We start from the raw sequence: 23,961 nt of genomic DNA on the forward strand, positions 1-23,961 counted from the left end.
TTTGCACCCCCGGCTCTCCTACAGGCTGCCTCCCCCTGCTCCTCAGGAGCCCCCCTCTCCTTCCTATCCCCTTTTCTTGGGTTTTTCCATGCTCCCGTGGTGGGCCCCTCAGCCCCCACCAGCCTGGCTTCCCTGTGATGCCCTGGAAGACGCTTCGGTGTTCACGACGGCTCTGGTGTGTCCCGTCCAGATGACCCAGATGTTCACCCGGCTCACTCCAGCTCATTCTGGCTGCCGCTCCCCCCGCCCCGTCTCGCCTCCCCCGGGGAAAGGTGACCGGGAGCCCCTCTCCATCAGGACGCCCGGGTGGGGCGCGGGGTGGGCGGGGCCCGGCAGGGCCCTCACAAGTACATCTTCATGGCCTCGTGTGTCGTGGGGCAGTAGCGGGCATGGAGCTGGGCCAGCAGTGCCCTGGACGTGGCCTTGAAGCGGGTGCCCTGGCTCTTCCTGTTCCACACGTGGACGGCGTAGGTGGCGTTGAGCAGCCGGCGCAGCTCCCGGGGGCTGATGTCCTCGAAGTACTTCTTCCAGTTCTGCCAGGGGATGGGGTAGAAGGCCTCACAGGGCAGGGCGGTGACCCCGCGGCAGGCGTGGCTGTCACCCAGGCTGCGGACGGAGCACCACTTCTTGAAGACCCGCGTGAGCAGCTGCGGGCCCTGGTGGCCCCAGATCCAGCCGTTGTAGTGGGCCACGAAGTCTCGCATGCACAGCGCCATGAACTCGTGGTGGCGCTCGAAGGCCAGGAAGGCCCCGTTGAGGACGTAGCGGGACTGAGTGCCCAGCGTGTTGGTCAGATTCCGCAGGCTCTTGAGGACGATGAAGTCCGTGTCCAGGTAGATGCCCCCGAACTTCCACATGAGCGCGATCCTGGAGGCGTCGGAGAGCACGGGCAGCAGGTAAGGCTCCCACCGGCGTCGCCTGGCCGCGTACCAGGCCGCCAGCGGCGTGTCCCGGAACAGCTCTTCCAGGTCCAGCGGGAGCACGTGGACGTTGGGGAAGCAGCCCAGAAGCGAGAGCCCCAGGTGCCGGGGCAGGGAGGCGTTCCCGCCGGGCAGCCCCTTCATCAGGACCACCACCCGGGACTCGGGGTGAGCCCTGGCCGCCGACTCCACGGAGCACATGAAAAGGAAGTTGGGGTTGGTCCGGTCTGAGGTCTCCAGGAAGAAGATGTTGCCCGGAGGCGGGGTGCTGGAGATCGGCGTAGGGGGCACCAGCCGGGGGCAGGGGACGTCGGCAGGCAGGTTAGAGAACTCCCTCTGGCCGCCGGGCTCTCCCGCGATGTGCCAGTAGATCATGACGGAGACGAAAAACGTGAACTTGAAGCTGATGATAAACAGGGTGCAGACCCGCTGCCTCGGGGCTCCCCGGAGCAGCCGCAGCAGGCAGTCAGGGGGCCTGGACATGTTCTCCCCGGATGACCCCAGGAGCCTCCAGCGGGAACTGGCTGGTCTGCAAGAGACGAGCAGCACATCAGGGCAGGCTGCCACCTCCCTAAGCCCGAGAAAACGCTTCCCACAGACACCGGCCACGGCCGATGCTGGCTTCCGAAGCCCTGGGGCCCGCTGGTCGCAGAGTCCCATCTCCTTCCTCACCTGGGAAAGCTGGAAAAGCAGGCCACGGGGCCGAGGTCTGGGCAGAGTCCCTTTCGCTCTCTGTGACACACCTGTGAGCTTCCCAAGGACGCAGCCAGTGCTATCTACGACACGTGGCCATCGCGGGCCCAGGCCGGGGTTCCGGCAGCCACGAGGGTTGTCAGAGGTGATGCTCCTGCACGCGGCACGCAGGCCCCTTTGCCGGGTGAGGCCGGTCCCCCTCGGGCCGCTGGCAGCCTGTGATTCGAAGCCTAGCGCTTTACCCCTCAGCCCCATTCAGCTCCACAGACCGGCTGGAACTGCGCCGAGGAGGCAGACGGCCAAGCAGCCTTGGGGACTTTCTGCAGAGAAGCCTGGGGCTCCGGCGGCCTGGGCGCTGGCTGCTAAGGGGCTGGCTGGCAAGCTTGCAGGACGGGTGGGCTCCAGACACACGGGGATGCGTGCTGGGTCCTAAAGCCCTTGCCTCAGACGCAGTGGGGTCTCCTGGGCACCTGGCTTCCCCAGCCCCCGCCCTGGGCCGTGCAACTTACAGACGCAGGTCTGGAGGGACAGGGGCGGGGAGGTTGTGCCGTAGCCCGTAACCTTGCCCAGGACTATTGCCCTTGGACCCTCACCCTCTCCTGGTGATGTCCACTTGGCCAGCAGCTAAGAACATCCTGGGGGCCCAGCAGGTGGCTGGGGGAACAAAACAGGCTTGGGCTCTGTCCCCAAGGGTAGGACTATAGGAGCATCTGGGAGGCACGGGACCTGACGTGTACCTGAACCAGCTAAGACCTGGGGCAACGCACTCAGCTCAGATTTGCCACCTTCAGGACGGGAACACTGGAACCCACTAAAGGGTTGGCCGTCACCACACACGTGCCAGGTGACGTGCTCAGCATTTCACACATAGTCAACTTCTTAAACCCTCACAACCACCCTTTGCAGAGGCGATCATCGCCCCCATCTTACAGGTGAAGAAACCGAGGCACTGAGAAGTCTGGTAAGCTCACATACAGTCCCACGGTAGGCAAGTGGCAGGGCAGGGCTTGGAAGCCAGGCCATCTGGCTCCAGAGTGCACTCTCTCACCACTGCACCATCCGGCCCGGGAGAGAACCGGCAGAGGGGACCTGGGAGCGCGCCTGGCACTTTGAGGACTCGGTGCACATTCGCCGGGGCTGTTCTCGCTTTTCGCAGGATCCTGGCCACCGTGTACTCAGTGCCTTCTAAATTCTTGGTGCCCCACGCACACCCCCTCTGGCTCTCAGTAACCCCAGGGGTAGTTGTATCATTTCTCCTTCAGCGGCCAGGAAACTTGGACACAGAGGGGCGGGGGGACTGGGTGCGGCCCGCAGGCTAAGGGGAGCTAGAGTCACCCCTTCCCCAGGACGGACGGATCTCCTGGCCTGACAGCGAGACTGAGCAACTGGCCGGCCCTCCTGGTGGAGGGCCGGGAACCGCGATGACGTCACTGGCTGGTAACTGACCAGCCTGGGCGGCCCATGGCGGCGAGGTGGGGATCTGGGCAGCCGGGCAGCCCTCCTGGAGACACGCCCCGGCTCAGCAGCCAACCTTCTCTGCCAACAGGAACACGGCCCTTCCACAAGCTCTCCGCGTCCACAAATCCATCTGTAAGACACAGCGAGACACAGAGTGAGGGGGGTAGCGGGCTCACGGAGTCAGCCCCCAGCCGCACAGGGGGGGATGTTCATTGATTTGTTGACTGTCTCGGCCCCACAGGGAATGTACTTGGGAGAAAGGGAGAGCTGGGCGCGGCTCTGCCCTGGAGGAGCTCTCAGCGTGTGGGGGGACCATCTGGAAATGCACTAGTCACAGTTGAAATGCAGCAAAGAGAAGGTGGCTTCTGGAGAGGTCACACTGATGGAGGGGCCTTAGCCAGATGGGCCTCCATACCGCCAAGGGCGCCTGCACACCTGCCCTCCTCCCCGGAGCCCAGCTCGGTCCTTGGCGCATAGTAGGGACACACAACCTGACTCATCCTCTCGTGGACCCGCTCACTCACTGACTCACTCCCCTGGCCGCCAGAGGGACACTTCAAAAACACAAGCCAGGTCACGCCATTCCTCTGTTCAGACCCTCAGTGATGTGGGAGGCCCCGGTCGCCCAGGTGCCCCCATCCCTGACCTCACACCCCACTTGCCCTACCCCAGCCACGCCTGGCCTCCTCACGCCTTCTCAACCCCACCGCCCACCCCCGTGCTGCCATCTCAGGGCCTGCACACTTGCTGTTCCCTCGGCTTGGAATGTTCTTCCCATAGTGTTTACCTGGCTCGTTCCCTCACCTCCCTCTCGTCCTCAAAAATCATGCCTCCCCAGCCCTTCCATAGTCCCCTGTGGAGCTCGCGGCACCTAATCGAGCATGCTGGACATTTGGTACTCGTCTGTTTGGGTTACTTATTTGGAGCATAACCCCACGAGGACAGGTATTTTTTGCCTTTTGTTCAGCATCCAGAAGAGATGACTCTTGGAAGGTAGTTAACAAATACCAAGGGAGTGAGTGACGCAGCGGGTGGGTGAACGAAGGTGGGAGCGAGTGAGTGAAGGAGCAGATCAGTGAATGATCAGCGAGTGAATGAACGAATGAGTGAATGAATGAGTGAATAAGTCAGTGAGCCAGCAAATCAGCACGTGACCGAATAAAGCAGTTGAGCGCCTGTGTGAGGGACCTGGGGGTCGGCGGCTGGGTCAGGAGTGGCAGGGCCAATATACATCAAGAACCTTGTGTTCCCCCGCCCTGGTTTTCGCCTGCGAGGAGAGGCTATTTTGGTCTTGAGTATTTTTAACCCAGTGTGAACCACACCGAGCAGGGGACAGACAGTTGGATCGAGCAAGGTCCTGGCTGCTCGGGGGTCCCGAGGCGTTGGGGTGATCTGGGCCTTCTGTGGGGTGGGGTGGGGTCTGGGCCTGTTGGGGAGACGGGATTTGCCACCTGAGCCCGCGCCGACCGCAGGGGAGAGTACCGGCCCCGAGCAACACCGTATTTGGTGCTCGAGCCCAAGACCCAGGAATAGAAACGACGCGCGGGGCCAAGTTGGCCACAGCCAAATACCCGTGTGACCTCAGGCCCGAAGCATGCTCCTGGCCCCCCTGGATGGGCCTCGCAGCTGTGGCTCAAGTCCTGACCCTTGTCAGTGGAGCCTGGCACACTGCTCCTCCTCCTGCCTCCCTGCCTAACGCTTTCAGCCCTGCACCGGGGAGAGATTTCCAGTTAGCTGGTCAACTGTGGCCACTTCCCTGCCCTGAGCTCTTCTGTGGCTCCCCATCCTCAGGGACCCTCCCAGCCCCCCATGATCCATCTCAGGCAGGACGTGAGGGCGAGAAGCACACAGCCGGCAGGCCAAAGGGCCAAAGGCCTGACCGCTCCCTGTGGGTTCGGCCCTTGCATTAGTTTTGGGGGCCCCACGTCAGGAGCGTCAGCATCAGGGACCAGCCCAGGGCCTGGGAATGGCCCCACTACCTGAAGGTTGTCATTCATTCACGGCCCACAGTAGGGGCATCTCCCTCTGCCCTTCCCTCGGCTCCCAGGTCCAGCCCAGCTCAGCCCACTGCTGGCTGACCACGACCCAGACAGAACAGGGTCGCGGCAATGGTCAGACACAGTCCACACTTCCTGAACGACTTACTACCAGGATAGGTGCTCACTGTCCCTGGGGTTCCAGAGCTAGGCCCTTGGAGAGTCTGATATCCCAAGGGGGACACAGAGGCCCAGAGACGGTGAGGGACTTGGCCAGGGTCTCGCAGCAGCAGAGAGTGGAACTGGCACCCTTAGGGAGCTCTTCCTACCCCTCTGCAAGAAACGTCCCCTCCCCGGGCCTTCCTCGAGCTGCTGCAGGAGGCTGAGAGCCCAGCAGAAGTCTCAAAGCACAAAACCAAGGAGATGTGCGAGACTCTGATCAGCATCCTGTATCGGCTTCCTGTGGCTGCGGAAACTGAGGACCCCGGCTCTGAGGCTGAACGCAGACGCGTATCTTCTCACAGCTCTGCAGAGTGGAGGTCTAAATCCAAGGTGTCAGCCGGACCACGCCCCTTCTCGGGCTCCGGGGGAGAACGGTTCCTTGCTTCTCCCAGTTTCTGGCGGCTCCAGGCATTCCTGGGCTTGTGGCCGCTTCCTCCAATCTCTGCCTCTGTCTTCACGCGGTCTTCCCCTCTGTCTCTTGCAAGGACACTTGTCATTGTACTTATGGCCCACCTCACTAACACGGGGTCATTTCCTTAACTCAAGATCCTTAACTTAGTAACGCCTGCAGAGACCCTTTTCCCAAAGGAGGTCACATTCACGTGTCGCAGGGTTGGGACGTGACAATCTTCTCTGAGGCCACGATCCACCCCACTACACCTCCTTTCTGTGTCCCTCTGCCCTGGAGACTCAGAGCCCCTCTCAGGTCACACGCTGCCTGGAACATCCCTGAAACGGCAGCTCCGTGGAGAATGTGCCTGGGGGGGCCTCTCTGCGTGGCAGGACAGCGCTGGGGAGTCCCAGTGGACATGGGGTGGCAGGCTTTGCCTGCCCAGCATCCGTCCCCCCTCTGCTGATAAGAGTATCCTGATTGCCTTTGAGGGACCACCTCTGCCCCACAGACCCCACTCTCCAGCTCTCGGGGGCGGCACAGATTCAGATCTGCCTAATGACTGTGTCACGTTCTCCAGCCACAGTGAGTAGCCGGGGGCAGGGCATGTAACCCAGTGCGGGCCAAGCAGAGTCAGGAGCTTTCCAGTGGGGTCTCTAAGATGAGGCCCGAGCCAGAGGGGAGAGCCTGGCTGAGGCTGAAGCCGGCCCAGAGGCAACAGAGCCAAGAGACGGAGAGAGAGACTGGTACATCCTGCACTTTCCACAGACACAGAGACGGGGTGGGGGGGACGTGGGAAGAGTCTGCCAAATTGAAAGCAGGGACACTTCTGGAGACAGGACAGGATCAGGAACTCAGACCCTCTTTGATGGGAAAAATCAATACCTAGAGCTTGGAAACCCTGCTTGAAGGGTCCGCTGTCCTGTCCCTGCACACCCCCTCCCATCTTTCAGGGCATAAATAAATCCTTCTCTTTTTAAAAACTTTTTAAATGCTTATTTATTTTTGAGAGAGACAGAGAGACAGAGCACGCGCGTGCATGGGGGAGGGGCAGAGAGAGAGGGAGACACAGAATCCGAAGCGGGCTCCAGGCTCCGAGCTGTCGGCACAGAGCCCGACGGGGGGCTCGAACTCACAGACTGCCAGATCATGGCCTGAGCCGAAGTCAGAAGCTTAACCAACTGAGCCAGCCGGGTGCCCCAGTAAATGAATATTTCTACTGAAGGAGTAGGAGTTGCAGTTATTAGGAAGTGATCCTCGTAAAAATGGCTGTTTTCAGAATGGAGGTTATAAAATGTTCCTCCTCCAGAGCCTATAAGATGTTCTAAAGCCAGGGAGGTAGGGAGGTAGAGACTTCTTTTTCCAATAGGAATAAGGCAGATTCTGGGTTCTGGATCTTTCCCCCCCCTGCTGATGTCATACAGAGCAACACAGGAAAGAGAAAATAAGCCACAAGCTACAGCTTTAGCAAAACCGGGGCATGAAAAACCCATAAACTCCAACTCGCAAAGCTGGACCAGCAGATACAGCGGTGAGGTGGGGAGGAACGGGGGCGGGGGGGGGGGGGAGGGGCGGGGCCGGAAGTGGAAGATCATAGAGATCGCCACTTCTAAAAGCAAGAGGAGTAAGTCAGAAGACAGATGTAGCCTGGATGAAGCAGGAGAGTTCAAGGATGCAGGCAGGTGTCCCCTTGAACCCGGTTGGGTTCTGTGAGGCAAAAGAGCACTGGGTCCTGAGAAGGGTCGTATTCTAAAGGAACAATCCATTTCCATAAAAGCAGAGGAGGGAGTCTTTCAACAGAGAAACTTAGAGAACTTGCCTGGCCTGTCTCCCAATTTCTACCAAAACCTCCTGTTAAATGCTGATCCAGGAAAATTCAACCGATTTGAATATAAAAAACAATGGTGAAAGGAATAAACACAGTGTCCATATAAGGAAGCTACAAGAATGAAAAGGGGAAGGAACGCTAATGTTCTCCTATGTAGAGAAACTATTCACTGTAGTTTAAGCATTCACTATAGTTGGGGGCGCCTCGGTGGCTCAGTCGGTTAAGCGGCCGACTTCAGCCGAGGTCACGGTCTCACCGTTTGTGAGTTGGAGCCCCGCGTCAGGCTCTGGGCGGACAGCTCAGAGCCTGGAGTCTGCTTCGGATTCTGTGTCTCCCTCTCTCTCTGCCCCTCCCCCACTAGCACTCTGTCTCTCTCTTTCTCAAAAATAAATAAACTTTAAAAAGAAATTCACTACAGTTAAGAAAATTCACTGTGAAAATATCACCACATGGGGCACCTGGGTGGCTCAGTCAGTTGATGACGATCTGGCTCAGCTCATGAACTCACGGTTGGTGAGATCGAGCCCCGTGTCGGCCTCTGCACTGACCGTGGAGCCTGCTTGGGATTCCCTCTCTCCCTCTCTCTCTGCCCCTTCCCTGCTCGTGCTTTCTCTCTCTCTCTCTCTCTCTCAAAAATAAATAAATAAACTTAAAAAAAATCACAAAACATGTGGCATCTGGGTGGTGCTGACAGAGCGGAGCCTGCTTGGGATTTCTCTCTCCCTCTCTCTCTCTCTCTCTCTCTCTCTGCCCCTCCCCAGCTTGCTCTCTCTCGAAAAATAAATACACATTTTTTTTAAAAAAAAATCACCACAGGGGCGCCTGGGTGGCGCAGTCGGTTAAGCGTCCGACTTCAGCCAGGTCACGATCTCGCGGTCCGTGAGTTCGAGCCCCGCATCGGGCTCTGGGCTGATGGCTCAGAGCCTGGAGCCTGCTTCGGATTCTGTGTCTCCCTCTCTCTCTGCCCCTCCCCCGTTCATGCTCTGTCTCTCTCTGTCCCAAAAATAAATAAACGTTGAAAAAAAAATTAAAAAAAAAATCACCACAAAACAAATAAAAATTCGAATACAAAATTACAGCATGAATTTAAAACAATGAGAACAACAACAACTTTAAAAAGTAATTCTAGCCATGAAGGCAGACCAAAAAGCAGAAGGTACAAGAGCTGGAGAAGAAACAATTAGGCAAAGTGACAGCAAGAGAAGAGGATGATGTGTGAGGACTGACAGACCTCAGGAAAGAATTAGAAGGCGATAACAAAAACACTTCGGAAATGAAAACCAAACGGCCAGAGACACACGGGAGCACGGGCTCCATACAAAGTATCGAAAGAGATACAAACAGGAAAGGGAGAAGAAGTCAAGAAAATCCAACAGAAATCATCAAGGAGATGTTAGAACTGAAGACACGAGGTGGAACAGGCAGCAGAGGGGAGCCAACAAACGTGCGGCCAGGGCTCCTGAGGAAGAAAATGACGCCAATGGCTAGAAGAAATATTTGCGATTAAAATTCAGGAGAACTTACCTGAAATAGGGGGAGACTTGATCCCATGAATGGAAAGGCACACCGTGCGTTAGACAGCGGTGACCCGGAACCGTGAATCCCGAGACGTGTAATAGTAAAATCTCTGGACTTTAATTTTTTTTTCAACGTTTTTATTTATTTTTGGGACAGAGAGAGACAGAGCATGAACGGGGGAGGGGCAGAGAGGGAGACACAGAATCGGAAACAGGCTCCAGGCTCTGAGCCATCAGCCCAGAGCCCGATGCGGGGCTCGAACTCACGGACCGCGAGATCGTGACCTGGCTGAAGTCGGATGCTTAACCGACTGCGCCACCCAGGCGCCCCAGGACTTTAATTTTTTTTTAAAATGTTTTATTTTATTTTTGAGAGACAGAGACAGAACACGAACAGGGGAGGGGCAGAGAGAGAGAGAGCGAGACACAGAATCGGAAGTAGGCTGCAGACATTGAGCGTGTCTCCACAGAGCCACGATGCGGGGCTCGAACCCACGAACCATGCGATCGTGACCTGAGCCGAAGTCAGACGTTCAACCAACTGAGCCACCCAGGTGCCCCCAAATCTCTGGACTTTAAAGGTACTTTAAAGGACTTTAAAGGCCCCTCTGAGGCTTTAGAACTGACAGAAGATATGCCTTAATCACTCAGTACAGTATCAGCTGAAATGGGGCAGCCACAAGAGAAAGGGAAACCCGTTAAGTTTATTGTTGTTCATAGAAGAGAAACAACAGAGACTCTCTAAAGAAAAAAGAAACTAAGAGTATTTTATATAAGGGTGTCAATATAAATGTAGCCACTAGAACAAAAATACAAGCTTTCCCGAATATCAGGGGGATTTTTTTTAAACACAGTGAAAGAATAAAGAATATAGCCCTCCCACGTGTGCAAAGACATATACACACATACACAACATGATGGAAAGAATACCAGACACCTGTCGCATCAATATATATAAACCGGCTTGCCTCGCTTACCTTTACTAAGAAAAAGATTTTTTTATTTAGATCCCAAACAAAACCCAACTCTATCCTGTATTTAAGAGATATACATCAAAATGATTTAGAATGGTTAAAAGCAAAAGAAAGAGCAAAAATATAAAAACAAGTATAAACAAAAAGAAAGCTGGGGCCGTAATCTTAATATCAGACTGAGAATTCAAGCAACCATCAGTAAGTGAGCCAAAGAAGGGCCAATAATAATGCTAAAAGGTATAATTCACAACATACCAGCAGCAATTTTCAGGAATTAGAAATTACAGAATGCTACGATAAATAGATTGAAACACACTAATAAGAGATTTTAATTCACCACTCTTTTTTTAGAATGTTTTAAATGTTTATTTAATTTTGAGAGAGAGACAGAGACAGAGACAGAGCAGGAGTGGGGGAGAGGCAGAGAGAGAGGGAGATACAGAATCCGAAGCAGGTTGTAGGCTCCGAGCTGTCAGCACAGAGCCCGACACGGGGCTCGAACCCACGAAGTGTGAGATCATGACCTGAGCCGAAGTCGAACGCTTAACCAACAGAGCTACCCAGGCACCCCTTAAGTCACCACTCTTAACCCAAGAAATAAATATAAATAAGAATTCAGAAAATGTAAATAAATGATCAGTGAGGTTCTACACTGTATCAAACTCTCTATCTTCATAATAGGCAACACACTTTGTTCTCAAGAGTTGAAGCATTCACTAAAATTGAAAACAAAACTGACAAACCTTTAGCTGGATTCATTGAGAAAAAAAGAGAGAGGACTCAAGTAAACAAAACCGGAAATGAAAGAGAAGAAATAGCAAGCAACACCACAGAAACACAAAGAATTATACGAAAATACTATGGAAAATGACATACCAACAAATTAGACAACTTGGAAAAAATGGATACATTCCTAGAAACATATAACCTTCCAAAACTGAATCAGGAAGAAATGGAAAATCTGAAAAGACTGATTACCAGCAATGAAACTGAATCAGTAATAAAAATAAATAAATAAATAAAAAACAAAAACCCAACAAACAAAAGTCCAGGACTGGATGGCTTCACAGGCAAAGTCTACCAAAGGCTTAAGAAAGAGTTCATACCTATTCTTTAAATAGTTAAACTATTCCAAAAAAATAGAAGAGGGAGGAAAGTTTCCAAATTCATTTTATGAGGTCAGCCTTACCCTGATATCAAAATCAGATAAAGATACTACAAAAAAAAAAAAAAAAGAAAACTATAGGCCAATATTTCTGATGAACACAGATGCAAAAATTGCCAACAAAATATTACCAAGCTGAATCCAACAATATATTTAAAAAATCCTTGGGAGGGGCAGGGGAAAAAAGCATTCAGCATGATCAACTGGGATTTATTCCTGGGAGGCCAGGGTGGCTCAATATTCAAAAATCAATCAACACGACACATCCTATTAACAAGGGAAAGGATGAAAACCATACAATCATCTCAACAGATGCAGAAAAAGCACCTGAGGAAGTACAACATCCATTCATGATAAAAACCCTCAACAAAACAGGTTTAGAGGGAACATTATCTCAACATAATAAAGGCCATATATGAAAAACCCACAGCTAACATCATGTCAATGGTAAAAAACAGCTTTTCTTCTAAGGTCAGTAACAAGACAAGAACGTTCACTCTCACCACTTTTATTCAACACAGTGCTGGAAGTCCTAGCCACAGCAATCAGACAAGAAAAAGATATAAAAGGCATCCAAATTGGTAAGGAAGAAGAAAAACTCTCACTATTTGCACATGACACGATACTATAAAGAGGAAACCTAAAGTTTCAAAAACAAAAACAAAACAAAACAAAAAAACTATTAGAACTAATCAGCGAATTCAGTGAAGTCATAAGACATATAGAAATTAATACACAGAAATCTCTGTTGCATTTCCACACACAAATAATGAAGTAGCAGAAACTGAAAGTAAGAAACCAATCCCATCTACAATTGTACCAGAAGGAATAAAATACCTAGTAATAAACTTACCCAAGGACGTGAAAGATCGATACTCTGAGAACTATAAAACACTGATGACAAAAATCAAAGATGACACAAAGAAATGGAAAGGTATTCTATGCTCACGGATCAAAAGAACCAATATTGTTGAAATGTCCACACTACCCAAAGCAAGTTACAGATTTAATGCAATCCTTATCAGAATACCAACAGCATTTTTCCACAGAACTAGAACAAATAATGCCAAAATTTGTATGGAACCACAAAAGACCCCGAGTAGCCAAAGCAATCTTGAGAAAGAAGACCAAAGGGGGTGGTTTCCCAATCCCAGATGTCAAGATGCACTACAAAGCTGTCGTCATCAAAACAGCATGGCACTGGCACAAAATCAGACGCATAGATCAATGCAACAGAATAGCGAGCCCAGAAATAACCCCCCGCTCGTACGTCCACTTAATCTTCGACAAAGGAAGCAAGAATACGTAACGGGGAAAAGACAGTCTCTTCAAGAAATCGTGTTGGGAAGACGGGACAGCCACATGCAAAAGCATGAAACTGGGCCGCTTTCTTCACGCACACAAATAAACTCAAAATGTATCAAAGACCTAGATGTGAGACACAAAACCATAAAATTCCTAGAAGAGAGCACAGGCAGTAATTTCTTTGATCTCAGCTCTTGAAACCCTTTTCTAGATACCTCTCCACAAGCAAGGGAAACAAAACCAAAGACACATGTGTGAGTCTGGAATTTACAAATTGAGTCTGAAGTTCATATACCAAAATAAACAAGCCAAGACCCATAGGAAAACTCTGAGAAGGAGGAAAAAATGAGAAAGGGCTGGAGTGCTTTAGATATTAAAACACACTCTGAAGTTTCTTTTTTTTTTTCATGTTTATTTATTTTGAGAGAGAGAGCGAGTACAAGTGTGCATGCACGAACTGGGGAGGGACAGAGAGAGAGGGAGAGAGAGACTCCTAAGCAGACTCTGCTGTCAGCACAGAGCCCCATGAGGGGCTTGATTTCATGAACTGTGAGATCATGACCTGAGCCACATCAAGAGTCAGACGTGACTGTGCCCACGTGCTCCTATAAATTTTCAATAATTAAAACAATGCAGTCTTTGAAAAAAAAAATGAAGTTTATGTATTTATTTAGAGAGAGAGAGAGAGAAGGAGAGGGCAGAGAGAGAGAGAGAGAGAGAGAGAGAGAAAATCCCAAGCAGACTCCACACTGTCAGCACAGGGCCCTATGCAGGGCTCGAATTCACGAACCATGAGATGATGACCTGAGCTGAAACCAAGAGTCAGATGCTCAACAGACTAAGCCACCCAGGCACCCCTAAAACAATGCAGTCTTTTTTTTTTTAATTTTTTTTTCAACGTTTATTTATTTTTGGGACAGAGAGAGACAGAGCACGAACGGGGGAGGGGCAGAGAGAGAAGGAGACACAGAATCGGAAACAGGCTCCAGGCTCTGAGCCATCAGCCCAGAGCCTGACGCGGGGCTCGAACTCACGGACCGCGAGATCGTGACCTGGCTGAAGTCGGACGCTTAACCGACTGCGCCACCCAGGCGCCCCAACAATGCAGTCTTACACACACACACACACACACACACACACACACACACACCAGAAAACAAAAACAGTGCAGTCTTAGCATACGAACAAACAGGACAATGAGACAAAACCTATCACAGAAATAATGAAGTGCTCGCACATCCAGTAAAGGCAGTATCTCCAATCAGTAAAGTTAAATGGGTCTTCTAAGGTGTTGGGCAGGTGGAGTAGAAGCCCGGTTCACCTCTCAGAACATGCCCCAGGATAAACTCCAAATGGAAAATAATAAACCCCATAAACATGCAGAACAAAACATGGGTGAATTCCTTTGTAACTTCAGAGTTGGGAAAGTTTTCTTAATTATGTAGGAAATCCATCCAGAAGCCATAAAAGAACAGATGAATAAACTAGACTCCTTGAAAATGCCAACTGATCTGTGTCCTCCTCCAAAACACCATCAGGGAAGTCAAAGTAGAAGGAACTACTTGGGAGAACTTTTGTGCCCCTCGGATCCCAAAGGTCCACTTTTCCTAACCTCTAAAGAGCTCCCAGAAGTCAAGGAGAAAACGACCAACAACACAGAGAAGAAAAAGAGGCCAAGGGCAGCTTTCGCACAGGCAAAACACGACCCTTAATCTGTCAGCGAGAGGGAGGATCTTTTTGTAAGTAAAAGAAATGCAAATTGAAACACTCAGATAGCATCTCTCACCTGTCAGATTGGCAAAAATCCAAAACTTCGACAACACGTTCTTCTGGCCAGGCTGGGAGCAAACAGGCATCTCGCACACGGCCGGGAGGCATTCCAGATGGTACCAGTCCAGTGGTGGAGGGCAACTGAATGACATCCACCGAAACCCTTTCGCCACGCCATCCCAGTCTGTGAATTTATCCGTAGATAAGTGCCACTTGTACAGGTCACAGGTTGGTTCTCGATCGCAAACGATGAAAAACAACCCAAGGTCTTTCTCGAAGGCACTGATTACACACTGATGCCATGAAAAACAATGTCAGCTCCCAGAGGGCAGGGACCAAGTCTGCTGTGACTCATTGTTGCGTCTTTCGTGGCCAGCACGGACGCTAGCGCAAAGCGGGGGCTCGATATATAGGTAGATAGATAAATATATATATTCTGAACGAGTGAGTGAATGATCCCTAAACGGCCCACAAAGCCAAGATCAGATACGGTCACTGACCAGGGAAATGCCCTTTGCAAACTGTAAGCCACGTGTGGATGCAGATGACAGCTGGTAGAAAGCGTAATTGACACGTCCTGCCTCACCATCTGTGGGTACAAATTAAGGTCACACGCCTTTGACTTTTCATATTAAAGTGCCTGAGTGTTCACGGGTCCCGAGAGAGGAAAGGCCACCTTCCCAAAGCCTGGGAGACACGATTTGCCCCTAGGGAGATCTGCCCCCAAGTCTTAGACCTCTCCTCTCTTCCCGAGGCCATCCCTCCCTGCCAGGGTCACTGCCCCTCTGCACCGGAGGCTGGACTGAAGATCGGGCTGCCTGGGGTTGGCTTCTCAGGAGCATAGGGTGAAGTCACCGTCCCCGAGCTTTCTGCTCAGTTCAGGCAGCACAAGCCACCACGAATCTGGATTCCTACACCTTTGCTGTCTTGGCATGTCCACACATGCACTTGCCAGGACCCCCTGCAGTGCCCCGGTGGCAGGGCGTGGTGAGCTTTCTGCGTCGGTCGCTTGCTCTGCCCAGAGATCACAGAGGAACAGGTAGCAGAAAACTCTTCATCGGATAAAATCATGCCCGGCTTTAAGCAAAACCGGTGCCTTTAGCACTTAGGTCTAGGCTACATTCTCGGTTAATTTTTGTGTGTGGTATGAGGGAAGACTGCGGCTCATTGTTTTCCGTAGGGATAGTTAGTTTTTCCAGCGCTGGTCCGGAAATGTCTGCTCCCACACTGAATTACCTTGGCACTCTGGTCAAAACTCAATCTGCTGTTTAAGCGGGAGTGTGATTCTGGACTCCAAATTCTGCTAATTGAACGACACGTCTACCCTTGTGCTAAGACCACACGGACTTCATAACTCCAGCTTTATGATAAGTCTCGAAATCAGGTATCCCTCCCACCCTTTGTCCTTTTTTTAAGAATTGTTTTGGCCACGATAGGTCCTTCCTACTTCTGTGTCAATTTTAGAATCAGCTGATCAATCTCTACCAAAAACTGCTGGGATTTTGATGGGGATTGCACTGAATCCGTAGGCCAATTTGGGGAGAATTGTTATCTTAACAATATTAAATCTTCCACTCCATGAAAAAAAAAAATCATGCCTGCAAATGCAATGCCCATGGAAAAGGCATTTAGAAACTCTGGCCTGGGGGCTCAGTTAGTTAAGCATCTGGCTCTTGATCTCGGCTCAGGTCCTGAACTCACGGTTTGTGGGATCGAGCCCCACATGGGGCTCTGTGCTGTCGGCGGAGAGTCTCTTTGGGATTCTCTCTCCCTCTCTCTTTGCTCCTCTCTCGCTCACACATACTCTCTCTCTCTCCTAGAGTAAATAAATAAACTTAAAAAAAAAAAAAGAAAAAGAAAAGAAAGAAAGAAACGCTGGCCTGAGTTAAGAGTCCAGAGTTCACCCTACTTGGAAGAAAGTTTCCATGTTGCTTGACTTTTTCCTCTTTTGCTGTATTCAAGATTAAAACTAACTGGCAGCAAAAGACAGTGCCCACCCTGCCCCACGCGGTTTGCACACACACACAGCACTGCCCACACTCGGTATTCTTTCGATTAGCAATAATCGCGCCTCCGATAAACCTCATTGGCTACGATACTGCCAATGAGCAAAGCTCACACTCGGTATTCTTAACAGCCTTTGCTAACTGCACATTACCTGAGCAAGGGACCTGGTTTCTATCTTCTACACACTCGCTCTGTGATCGTGGGGTACGGCCTCCCCCACCATTTCTGAGCCTCAATTTCTCCACCGGTAAAATAAAGAGCTTGGAAAAGACCATCTCTAAGGACCCTTCTAGAAAGACCTTCCAAATCTGGTTTCTCCAGCACCAGTTCTGTTCATGGCCAGCATCGGCCTCTCTAGACAGAGTATTTCAGGGCCACCTGCCCCTTGGTGTCAGGCCAAGAGCGCAGGCAGATAATAAGGCCAAGGGGCTGATAATTCACAGATAAGAGAGTTCCTGCTCAAGCTGATACCAAAACGTCTTCTTGGAAAGAAACCCAGCCAGCCCTCGGCATCACACAGAGCACCCTGGTCCTTCATTCAACAAATGCTTGGACACCTACTATGTGCCACCCCCCACTCCAAGGTCTGGAAACACAGACAGCAGTGAACAAAGCAGATACTCTTCGGCTTCATGGAGCTGAAATCCTAGCGGAGAAAATTAACGGATAAAGAAATACAGTAAGCGATAACATGCGCTGGGTTGAGAAATACAGCAGGAACACTGGACTGGAGGACCAGGGGCAGGGGTGCTACCTTACATAGACCAGCAAGGGATGGCCTCTCTGAAAAGCCGACAGAGACCTGAAGGAAGTGAGGGGGCAAGCCTTAGGGCTACCTTGGGTGGGGGGGGCGGGTAGTGTGTCCAGGGAGGGAAATCAGTGAGTGCAAAGGCCCTGGGGCATGTGTGCCCGACGTATTGGTGGACTAGCACAGTAAGCAAGGTGGGAGGAAGGACAGGAAGTCAGAGAGATAATGAGGAGGCAGGGTCATGGGGGGCCTTGAGGGCCACTGGAAGGATTTGTCTCTCTGATTGGGAGACCTGCCTTTGGGAGATTTTGAGGAGGAAGGGGCTACAATGTACCTGACGCTTTAAAGAGATCTTTAGGATCTGGATGCTTTTTGAGACTAAACCAAGGGAGACGTGTGGCAACAAGAAGGCAGCTACGAGGCTCTTGGGGATGGTCCAGAGGAGAGGGAGGCACAGGGCTGGGACACAGGGGGACAGGCGCTCTTGCAACACCTTTCTGACACATCTCTCCTGCCCGTCTTCAGCCCTGTGACCACAGCCCAGCTCAGGACTCTGTCCTCTGCCTTGAACCCCAGCAGGTCTCCACACCCCACCCCACCCCGCAACACCCATGCCTTGTGGGCACTTCCCCAGCAGCCCCCGCCCCTCTTCAGGCCCACAACCTCCAGCCCAGCCAAGCTGACCTCTGCCACATTGCTCAAGCCAACAGGCTCTGGGAATTCCGGATTTCTGCAATACGCTCCCTCCTTTCCCTAAAACGCCCCCCCCCCCCCGCGCTCCCCTGTCCAGGAACCTCTTAACCGAAATATGTGGGAAGAGCTGCCATTTGCCGAGAATGTGCCACCTTGTTGTGGCATCCTGTGATGCAATGTGAGGCATCCTGCCAAGCACCGTTCACCCTTTACTGTGTCCTCGTATCTACCACCACGGCCCCATTTTACACATGAGAAAACAGAGAGACCGACAGGAAAGGTGACCCACCCGATGCCGCGGGGCTAGTAAGCATGGGAGGGAGGATTTGCACCCGGGTTATTATATCTGCCCCAAATTCTCAGACGGCCCTTCCTCCCTGAGTCTCTCCCGACCTAGACGAGCAGGGCAGGCCGCCTCCAGGAAGCTGCCTGGATTTTGGCACAGCTCCCACCGTGGGCCGTGGGCTGGGGCCCCCGCGCCGCACACAGTAGGCCCTCGTGGCTCCCTTCCAAACGAGCAGCACTCACCCCAAGGCCTGGCCTCGCCCACAGCCTGGATCCCGGGCAGACCCTCAGGGCCCCGGGGGAGTCCCGCTGGGAATGGCCAGGGTGATTTGGCCTTGGGGCCTTCGGGGCACTGAGCCAGACGCCGCTCTCCCAAGGCTGTAGGTGACCCTGACGAACTTAGGGAGGGCCTGGCGACAGCAGGTGGACCAGAAACTTGCGACGACCGAGGGATAAAGGAAAACCATCCTGACGCTCCAGAAGCCCTTGAAAATGACGGTAAAAACTTGAAAGGAAAATCAACTCCATGGCTCAGACCCGCCAGGCTCTGGGAACTCCGAGTTTCTGTAAAATGTGCCTCCTGCTTCCCAGAATGCCACGCCCCCACCCCCTCCCCTGCCCCAGCAGCCTCCAGCCACAGTAGGCAAGATGAGCTGCCGTGTGCTAAGAGTCCCAAATGCCATTCCCGGAGGCGAGGGTGACGGGCGACATTAGCTGTGTCTTCGTGCCTGCGGCTACTGTCCCCACGTGTCCACAGAGAGGGGGACGTGTCCAGTCAGCACCCTGCAGCGACACCTCCTGCTTTACTCTCTCTCTCGCGGACGGTAGTGTGACGTCACTAAAGGCCTGAGGCAAAAGCACGTGCCACGGTCAGCCTCCCCGTGACCTTGGCACCTCGAGTGCCCGCGTCAGCGTTCCGGTGGAGCCTTTTCGGTCCCTTTCCGCACACCTGCCACACACAGGGCTGCCGTGGACAGACAGAGCCACATACGCACGGAAGGAGACCCTATCCCCCGCGCTGTTCTATACCTTGTTTTATTTTTCACCCAGAGACACGCCGGGCGCCTGTATTTTCAAACCAGATAGCGGTGGCGCATACGGGGCGATATCCACGACCTGAAACTCATCGAGCCGCGCGAACGGTTCTGGAACAAACCTGCTCGAGAGCACACGTGCCCTCTGCCCTCCTATCACGCCCACAAACGCAGACCCGTACCCTCAGTTCCCAGGGTCGCGCGTCACCTCGCGTGGTTAGTCGCATCCTTCGTCCCGCCTGCTTCCCGTCTGGGCTGCCGGAAGTGTGGTTTGCATCCTTCTGCTTTTACGGGCGACACCGCGGTGACTGTCTTTGCACTCCCGTCTTTGAGCACATCCTTAATTGCTTCGGGAGGACTGGTTCCTCGAAATGAGCCGCTTGGGCCGAAGGAAATGGAATTTGCACTTACAGATGCGGCACAGTAACTGGCCTCCAGAAAGGCTTTCCAGAGCTCACGCTGTCATCCCCTCAGCATGGGGAGGGGTGAGCGCGCTTGAGTTGACGTTTGTGACTGGCTCCCCCGTGACAGGCGCGGAACTACGTGGTCAGTGTCCACTTCCTGAGGACTTCCTGTGCACAGCCACGGGGCAGAGTGGCTTTTGCACGGTAACTCACTTAAGCCTCCCGCCAGCCCTCTTCATATCCAGCGGGCACTCTTCGTATCCACCAGTTTTAAGAGTTGAGGGAACCGCTGGGGTTCGAACCCCCTCCCCTAGGTGAAAGGGGTCTGCCCGTGGCCAAGTTCACCTGGGAGTGCTGTGGCCCCGGAGCCTCAAACGTCCCCCACCCCCCGCAATAAAGAAAAGGCACGTAACTCTTGACTCTGAGTCTTAGTTTCTTCACCTGTAAAATGGGCAGAATGGCACAGGGTGACCGAGGGGGTTAAATAAGGTCAGGTAACAGCGTCTGGCACCGGGTAAGGGCTCAATCGTGGAAGCCCGCCCCCCAAATCAGGAGGTTGCCTTGGAGACCCAATGGAAGGTGCAAATGAGGACTGCAGATGACCCCGGAGAGGTGGGGGCGGGGGGGCAGCCGTGGGGACCTTTCTGGGCTCTGTGTCTACACCCGGGACAACAGATTCTGCTCTTCCAAACCGAGTCTGTTGGGTGAGCGTGATGATCACTTCTCCCGCTTCGCCCTCACGTGCCTGCCTCCTCACCCAGCGCCCCCCCCCCCCCGTCTGTCCATTCAGACCTGGCGCTGGTGGGACTTCCAGGAAGTGCTCTGTGTCCTGCTGGAGTCAGCTCCTGGTGGGTGCGGGTGTGGGCACCGGGGGACAGTGTGCAGGCACTAAGCAGAAGGGGAGGGGTTCTTCTAGTCCCGTGGCCAGCTCAGCTTCCACGGGGATCCGTCCAGAGGGAAAGCAAACAGGCAGACAGGAGAGGAAAGGACACTCGCTCGGACTAAGATGGGCACGGCTTCCTGATACCTACCAGAAATGGAGGCACCAAGAGGAGAGCGGTTCTCAAGGGCGCGCAGTTAATGTTGGAGGGCCAACGTTGAACCCATCCCCGCCGCTCATCAGCTGACTGAACCAGAACAAGGCAGCTTCCCTCCCCCCAGTCTGTAAGTGGGGGGTGATAACACCTGCTACCTCCCAGGGAAGCAGGGAGGACCCCAGGGGATGAGGCTGGCAAACAGCATTGGGAGCTGGGACCTCAGGACCAGAATCTCTTCTCTCCACTGAGCTCTTCCGCCTCTCTCTACATGAAGATCAAAGCCGGTCCCTAAGGTGTCGGTCCAGCCCTTCCCTTTCGCCTCTTGTCCTCACCAGCTCAGAAGGTCCCTCAACCAGTGCCAGACACCCCTACCTCCTGCATCTCTGGGACCTCAACCTACGGACCCGCCTCTCCTCCGGGACTCAGCCGCTCCGTCCTCTGGCTCCTTCCCGTCAGCTCATAAATGCAGCCATCTCCGTCATCGAAAAGCACCACAGCAGATAAAGTAAAATAAAAATAAAAAACGTGCTCCTCAAAAACACACACCGGTGGCAGCAAAAGCCAAAGCCAAATGATAACCTGGGAGGAGGTCTTTGCCACCAAGAGACCAGACGAGAGGCAAAGACCTCACGGATGAGCTCCAACAAATGAATAAGAAACACACATATGGTGATAACCATTTCGCAATTCACGCATACCAGATCGTGCTGTATACCTTCAACAGACACAGTCCTGCCTGTCATTTATATCTCAGTAAAACCGGGGTGGAGGGGGCGCCTGGGTGGCTCGGTCGGTTGGGCATCCGACTTTGGCTCAGGTCATGATCTCACAGTCCGTGAGTTCGAGCCTCGCATCAGGCTCTGTGCTGACAGCTCAGAGCCTGGAGCCTGCTTCCGATTCTGTGTCTCCCTCTCTCTCTCTGCCCCTCCCCCGCTCCCGCTCTGTCTCTCTCTGTCTCTCAGAAATAAATAAACATTAAAAAAAAATTTACAAAAAAAAAAAAAAAACTGGGGGAAAAAAACCACACAAAGATCCCGGACATTCATACTCTTTGACTCAGAGTAATTTCACCTCTAGGAAATAACGAGAAATGCATACTCACAGCCTGAGGAGGTACGAATGGTATAGGCCTTCTACAGAGCCAGCTGGTTCTAGGTAGAGCCCTTCTAGACCTTCCTATACATCAGATGCAGTGACTACCAGGTAATTCTCTTTCCAGGAAAGATCTGACAATGTATAAATGCGAAAGTTCCATGTAACGTCATCCCAAAGAGCCAAATATTGAAAAGCACCTAAATTTCAAATAAAGTCTATTAACTAACATGATGTAACGTATCCAAGTGCTGAAAAATATTTTAAAAAGTGTTTGCGTGGGGCGCCTGGGTGGCGCAGTCGGTTGGGCGTCCGACTTCAGCCGGGTCACGATCTCGCGGTCCGTGAGTTCGGGCCCCGCGTCAGGCTCTGGGCTGATGGCTCGGAGCCTGGAGCCTGTTTCCGATTCTGTGTCTCCCTCTCTCTCTGCCCCTCCCCTGTTCAGGCTCTGTCTCTCTCTGTCCCAAAAATAAATAAAAATGTTAAAAAAAAAAAAAAAAAAAAAAAAAAGTGTTTGCGAGAGGTGAGGCATTTGAAGTTTTCATATAGACAAGGTATATTCAACTACGTTAAAAAAGTATTTTTGAAAGTTTGGCGAAATGGTGAATGTGAACGATTAGGTATCTCCAGGTGATGCAAATATGGAATCTTCCCCTATTTCTTACAGTTAATTCACTCAAGCAACATTTAGTGAGCACCTACTACGTGCTGGGCTGGGCACTGGGTTTCGGGCGAGGTTCTGTCCCTCCAGAAGTTTCCAATCTGGAAGAGGAGGGGAACAATGAGAATACGGGGGTGGGGGGGGCGTTTAGCAGGAGCTGTGAGCTCACCTGGGGGGTAACGGTTGGGAAGAAATGCATTCAGGAGAGCACAGCAGGCGCAGACCTTGGTTGAGGCCAGGAGACTCATACCCCACCCACCCGCCCGCCCTTCGGGGAGGGAGAGGAGGGAGAGGGAGAGGAGGGAGAGGGAGAGGAGGGAGAGGGAGAGGAGGGAGAGCCGGGAGGGGCTGCAGCCAGCGGGGAGGGAGAGATAGGGGAGGAAAGAGCTGTTTCCACATTTCGAGCTTCCCTTTCTCATCTGCCCTTTCTTCCAGTCTGGTCGCAAACGTCCCCGGCGGCCACTTGGTCTTACTCTGCCCTCGTTCCAATTTGGACCTTTCACCTAGACCTTTCTAGGCAGCTGAAAGGGCTTCGGTTGGCACAAGGAAAGGAGGCGCGTTTTTAAGAATTTCTGTTTTGGAGTTTGGACTCCAATATAGAGCTGTCCTGGCAGACAAGCAGGGACGTGCATTCGAGACACTAGGAACAAGTTTGGGAGGGAGATGAACCCCGAGAAGATTCCACCTTTCAGCTCCTCCCTTTCTTTCCTTTTGTATTTGGACCTGGCTGGGGGACACCCCTAGGGAGTCCCTGTGGGAACAGGGTGTGCAGGCAGGCCTAGGTATGCAGGGTGTAGTCCTGGCCAACGTGGGCCCTGCTTTTGGGGACCCCCAAGTGGCCAGCTGGAGCAATCCCTGAGGATCTGGGGGAGACGGAAACGGTGTCCTCCAGAGAGAGGGGTGGGTGCGGCGGAAGATGGCTTTTAACCCTCTCGGTGCCAGGGGCTCGGCTGAGTCTGTCAAGGAGGTGGGAACTTCTGTTCCGCGGTGTCAGGTGAGGAAACTGAGGCAAGGGGGCTCCGCGAGCAGCGGAGGGGACTGGACCTCCCCGCCAGAGCCTCTCCCGAGCACAGAGCAGATCCCACTCAGTGTTTCCCGTCTGGAGAAGAGGGAGGGGGCGAAGCAAGCCGGAAAGACGGTTCGTCGCCGGGTCCGGATCCCCGGGGAAGAAGCGCTCGGGCCCTTCTCTCCACCTGCAGGGCCCTCCCCCCACCTGGGTGCTTCCGAAGCCTCAGCATCCTCCCCCCACCGCGCGCTCCCCGGGCCCCGGGCCGACGCCTCCCGCCCCGGGCGGTCTCCCCTCCAGCCGGCCGCTCCCTCCCCTCTCCCAGCCGCACCCCCTCCGGGGCCAGGGGCGAGCCCCGCCCGGCCGCGAGGTCTCCCGAGGGGATGCCGCGCCCCGCGCCCCAGGTCGCCGCGCAGCGGGGCTCGGCCCCGGGCCTCCCGCCCCCTCGGCCCCTCTCGGCGGGCGCAGGACCCGGGCCCGGGCGGCGCTGCTCCGAGGGCTCCCGGGCGCGGCGCGCCCTCCCCTCGCCGGCCAGGCTCCCGGTCCCGCCGCCGCGCTCAACTTCGGGGCGCAGTTGGCCGGGGACCGCCGCGCCCAGTCGGCGCGCACCCTGGCGTCCCTCCGGAACAGGTGGCCCGGGCGGCGGCCCGGCCCTCCCCGCCCCCCCGCAGCCCACCCTCCCCCCTCCACCCCGCGGCGCCCCCGCCCGCCGCCCCCTGCGCGCGGCCCCCGGTACCTCCGGCTCCCGCGGCGGCGGCGGCGGACGAGCTGGCCC

General features: G+C 53.6%; 1 protein-coding gene and 1 pseudogene across 5 annotated transcripts; both read right to left on the bottom strand.

Moving 5' to 3' along the window:
* Positions 1–336: 336 nt before the first annotated feature.
* A4GALT (alpha 1,4-galactosyltransferase (P blood group)) lies at positions 337–23,961 on the bottom strand. Of its 5 annotated transcripts, none has more exons than XM_047066572.1 (3): positions 23,923–23,961; positions 3,060–3,201; positions 337–1,449 (listed from the first exon to the last, which is right to left on the bottom strand). In XM_047066572.1, the coding sequence occupies exon 3, from the start codon at positions 1,401–1,403 to the stop codon at positions 342–344; it is 1,062 nt and encodes a 353-aa protein (XP_046922528.1). In that variant the 5' UTR covers positions 1,404–1,449; positions 3,060–3,201; positions 23,923–23,961; the 3' UTR covers positions 337–341. The 5 variants fall into 5 exon arrangements, with proteins under 5 accessions (XP_046922528.1, XP_046922527.1, XP_046922525.1 ...); XM_047066571.1 differs by lacking the exon at positions 23,923–23,961 and adding an exon at positions 14,236–15,908 and having other exon boundaries at positions 3,145–3,201; XM_047066569.1 differs by having other exon boundaries at positions 337–3,201.
* LOC124502715 (uncharacterized) lies at positions 16,183–16,335 on the bottom strand (annotated as a pseudogene).

The sequence above is a fragment of the Lynx rufus genome, unplaced genomic scaffold (genome assembly GCF_022079265.1).
Source record: "Lynx rufus isolate CCGP_SWC_20201006 ecotype Redwood Valley unplaced genomic scaffold, mLynRuf1.p SCAF_7, whole genome shotgun sequence".
NCBI lineage: Eukaryota > Metazoa > Chordata > Mammalia > Carnivora > Felidae > Lynx > Lynx rufus.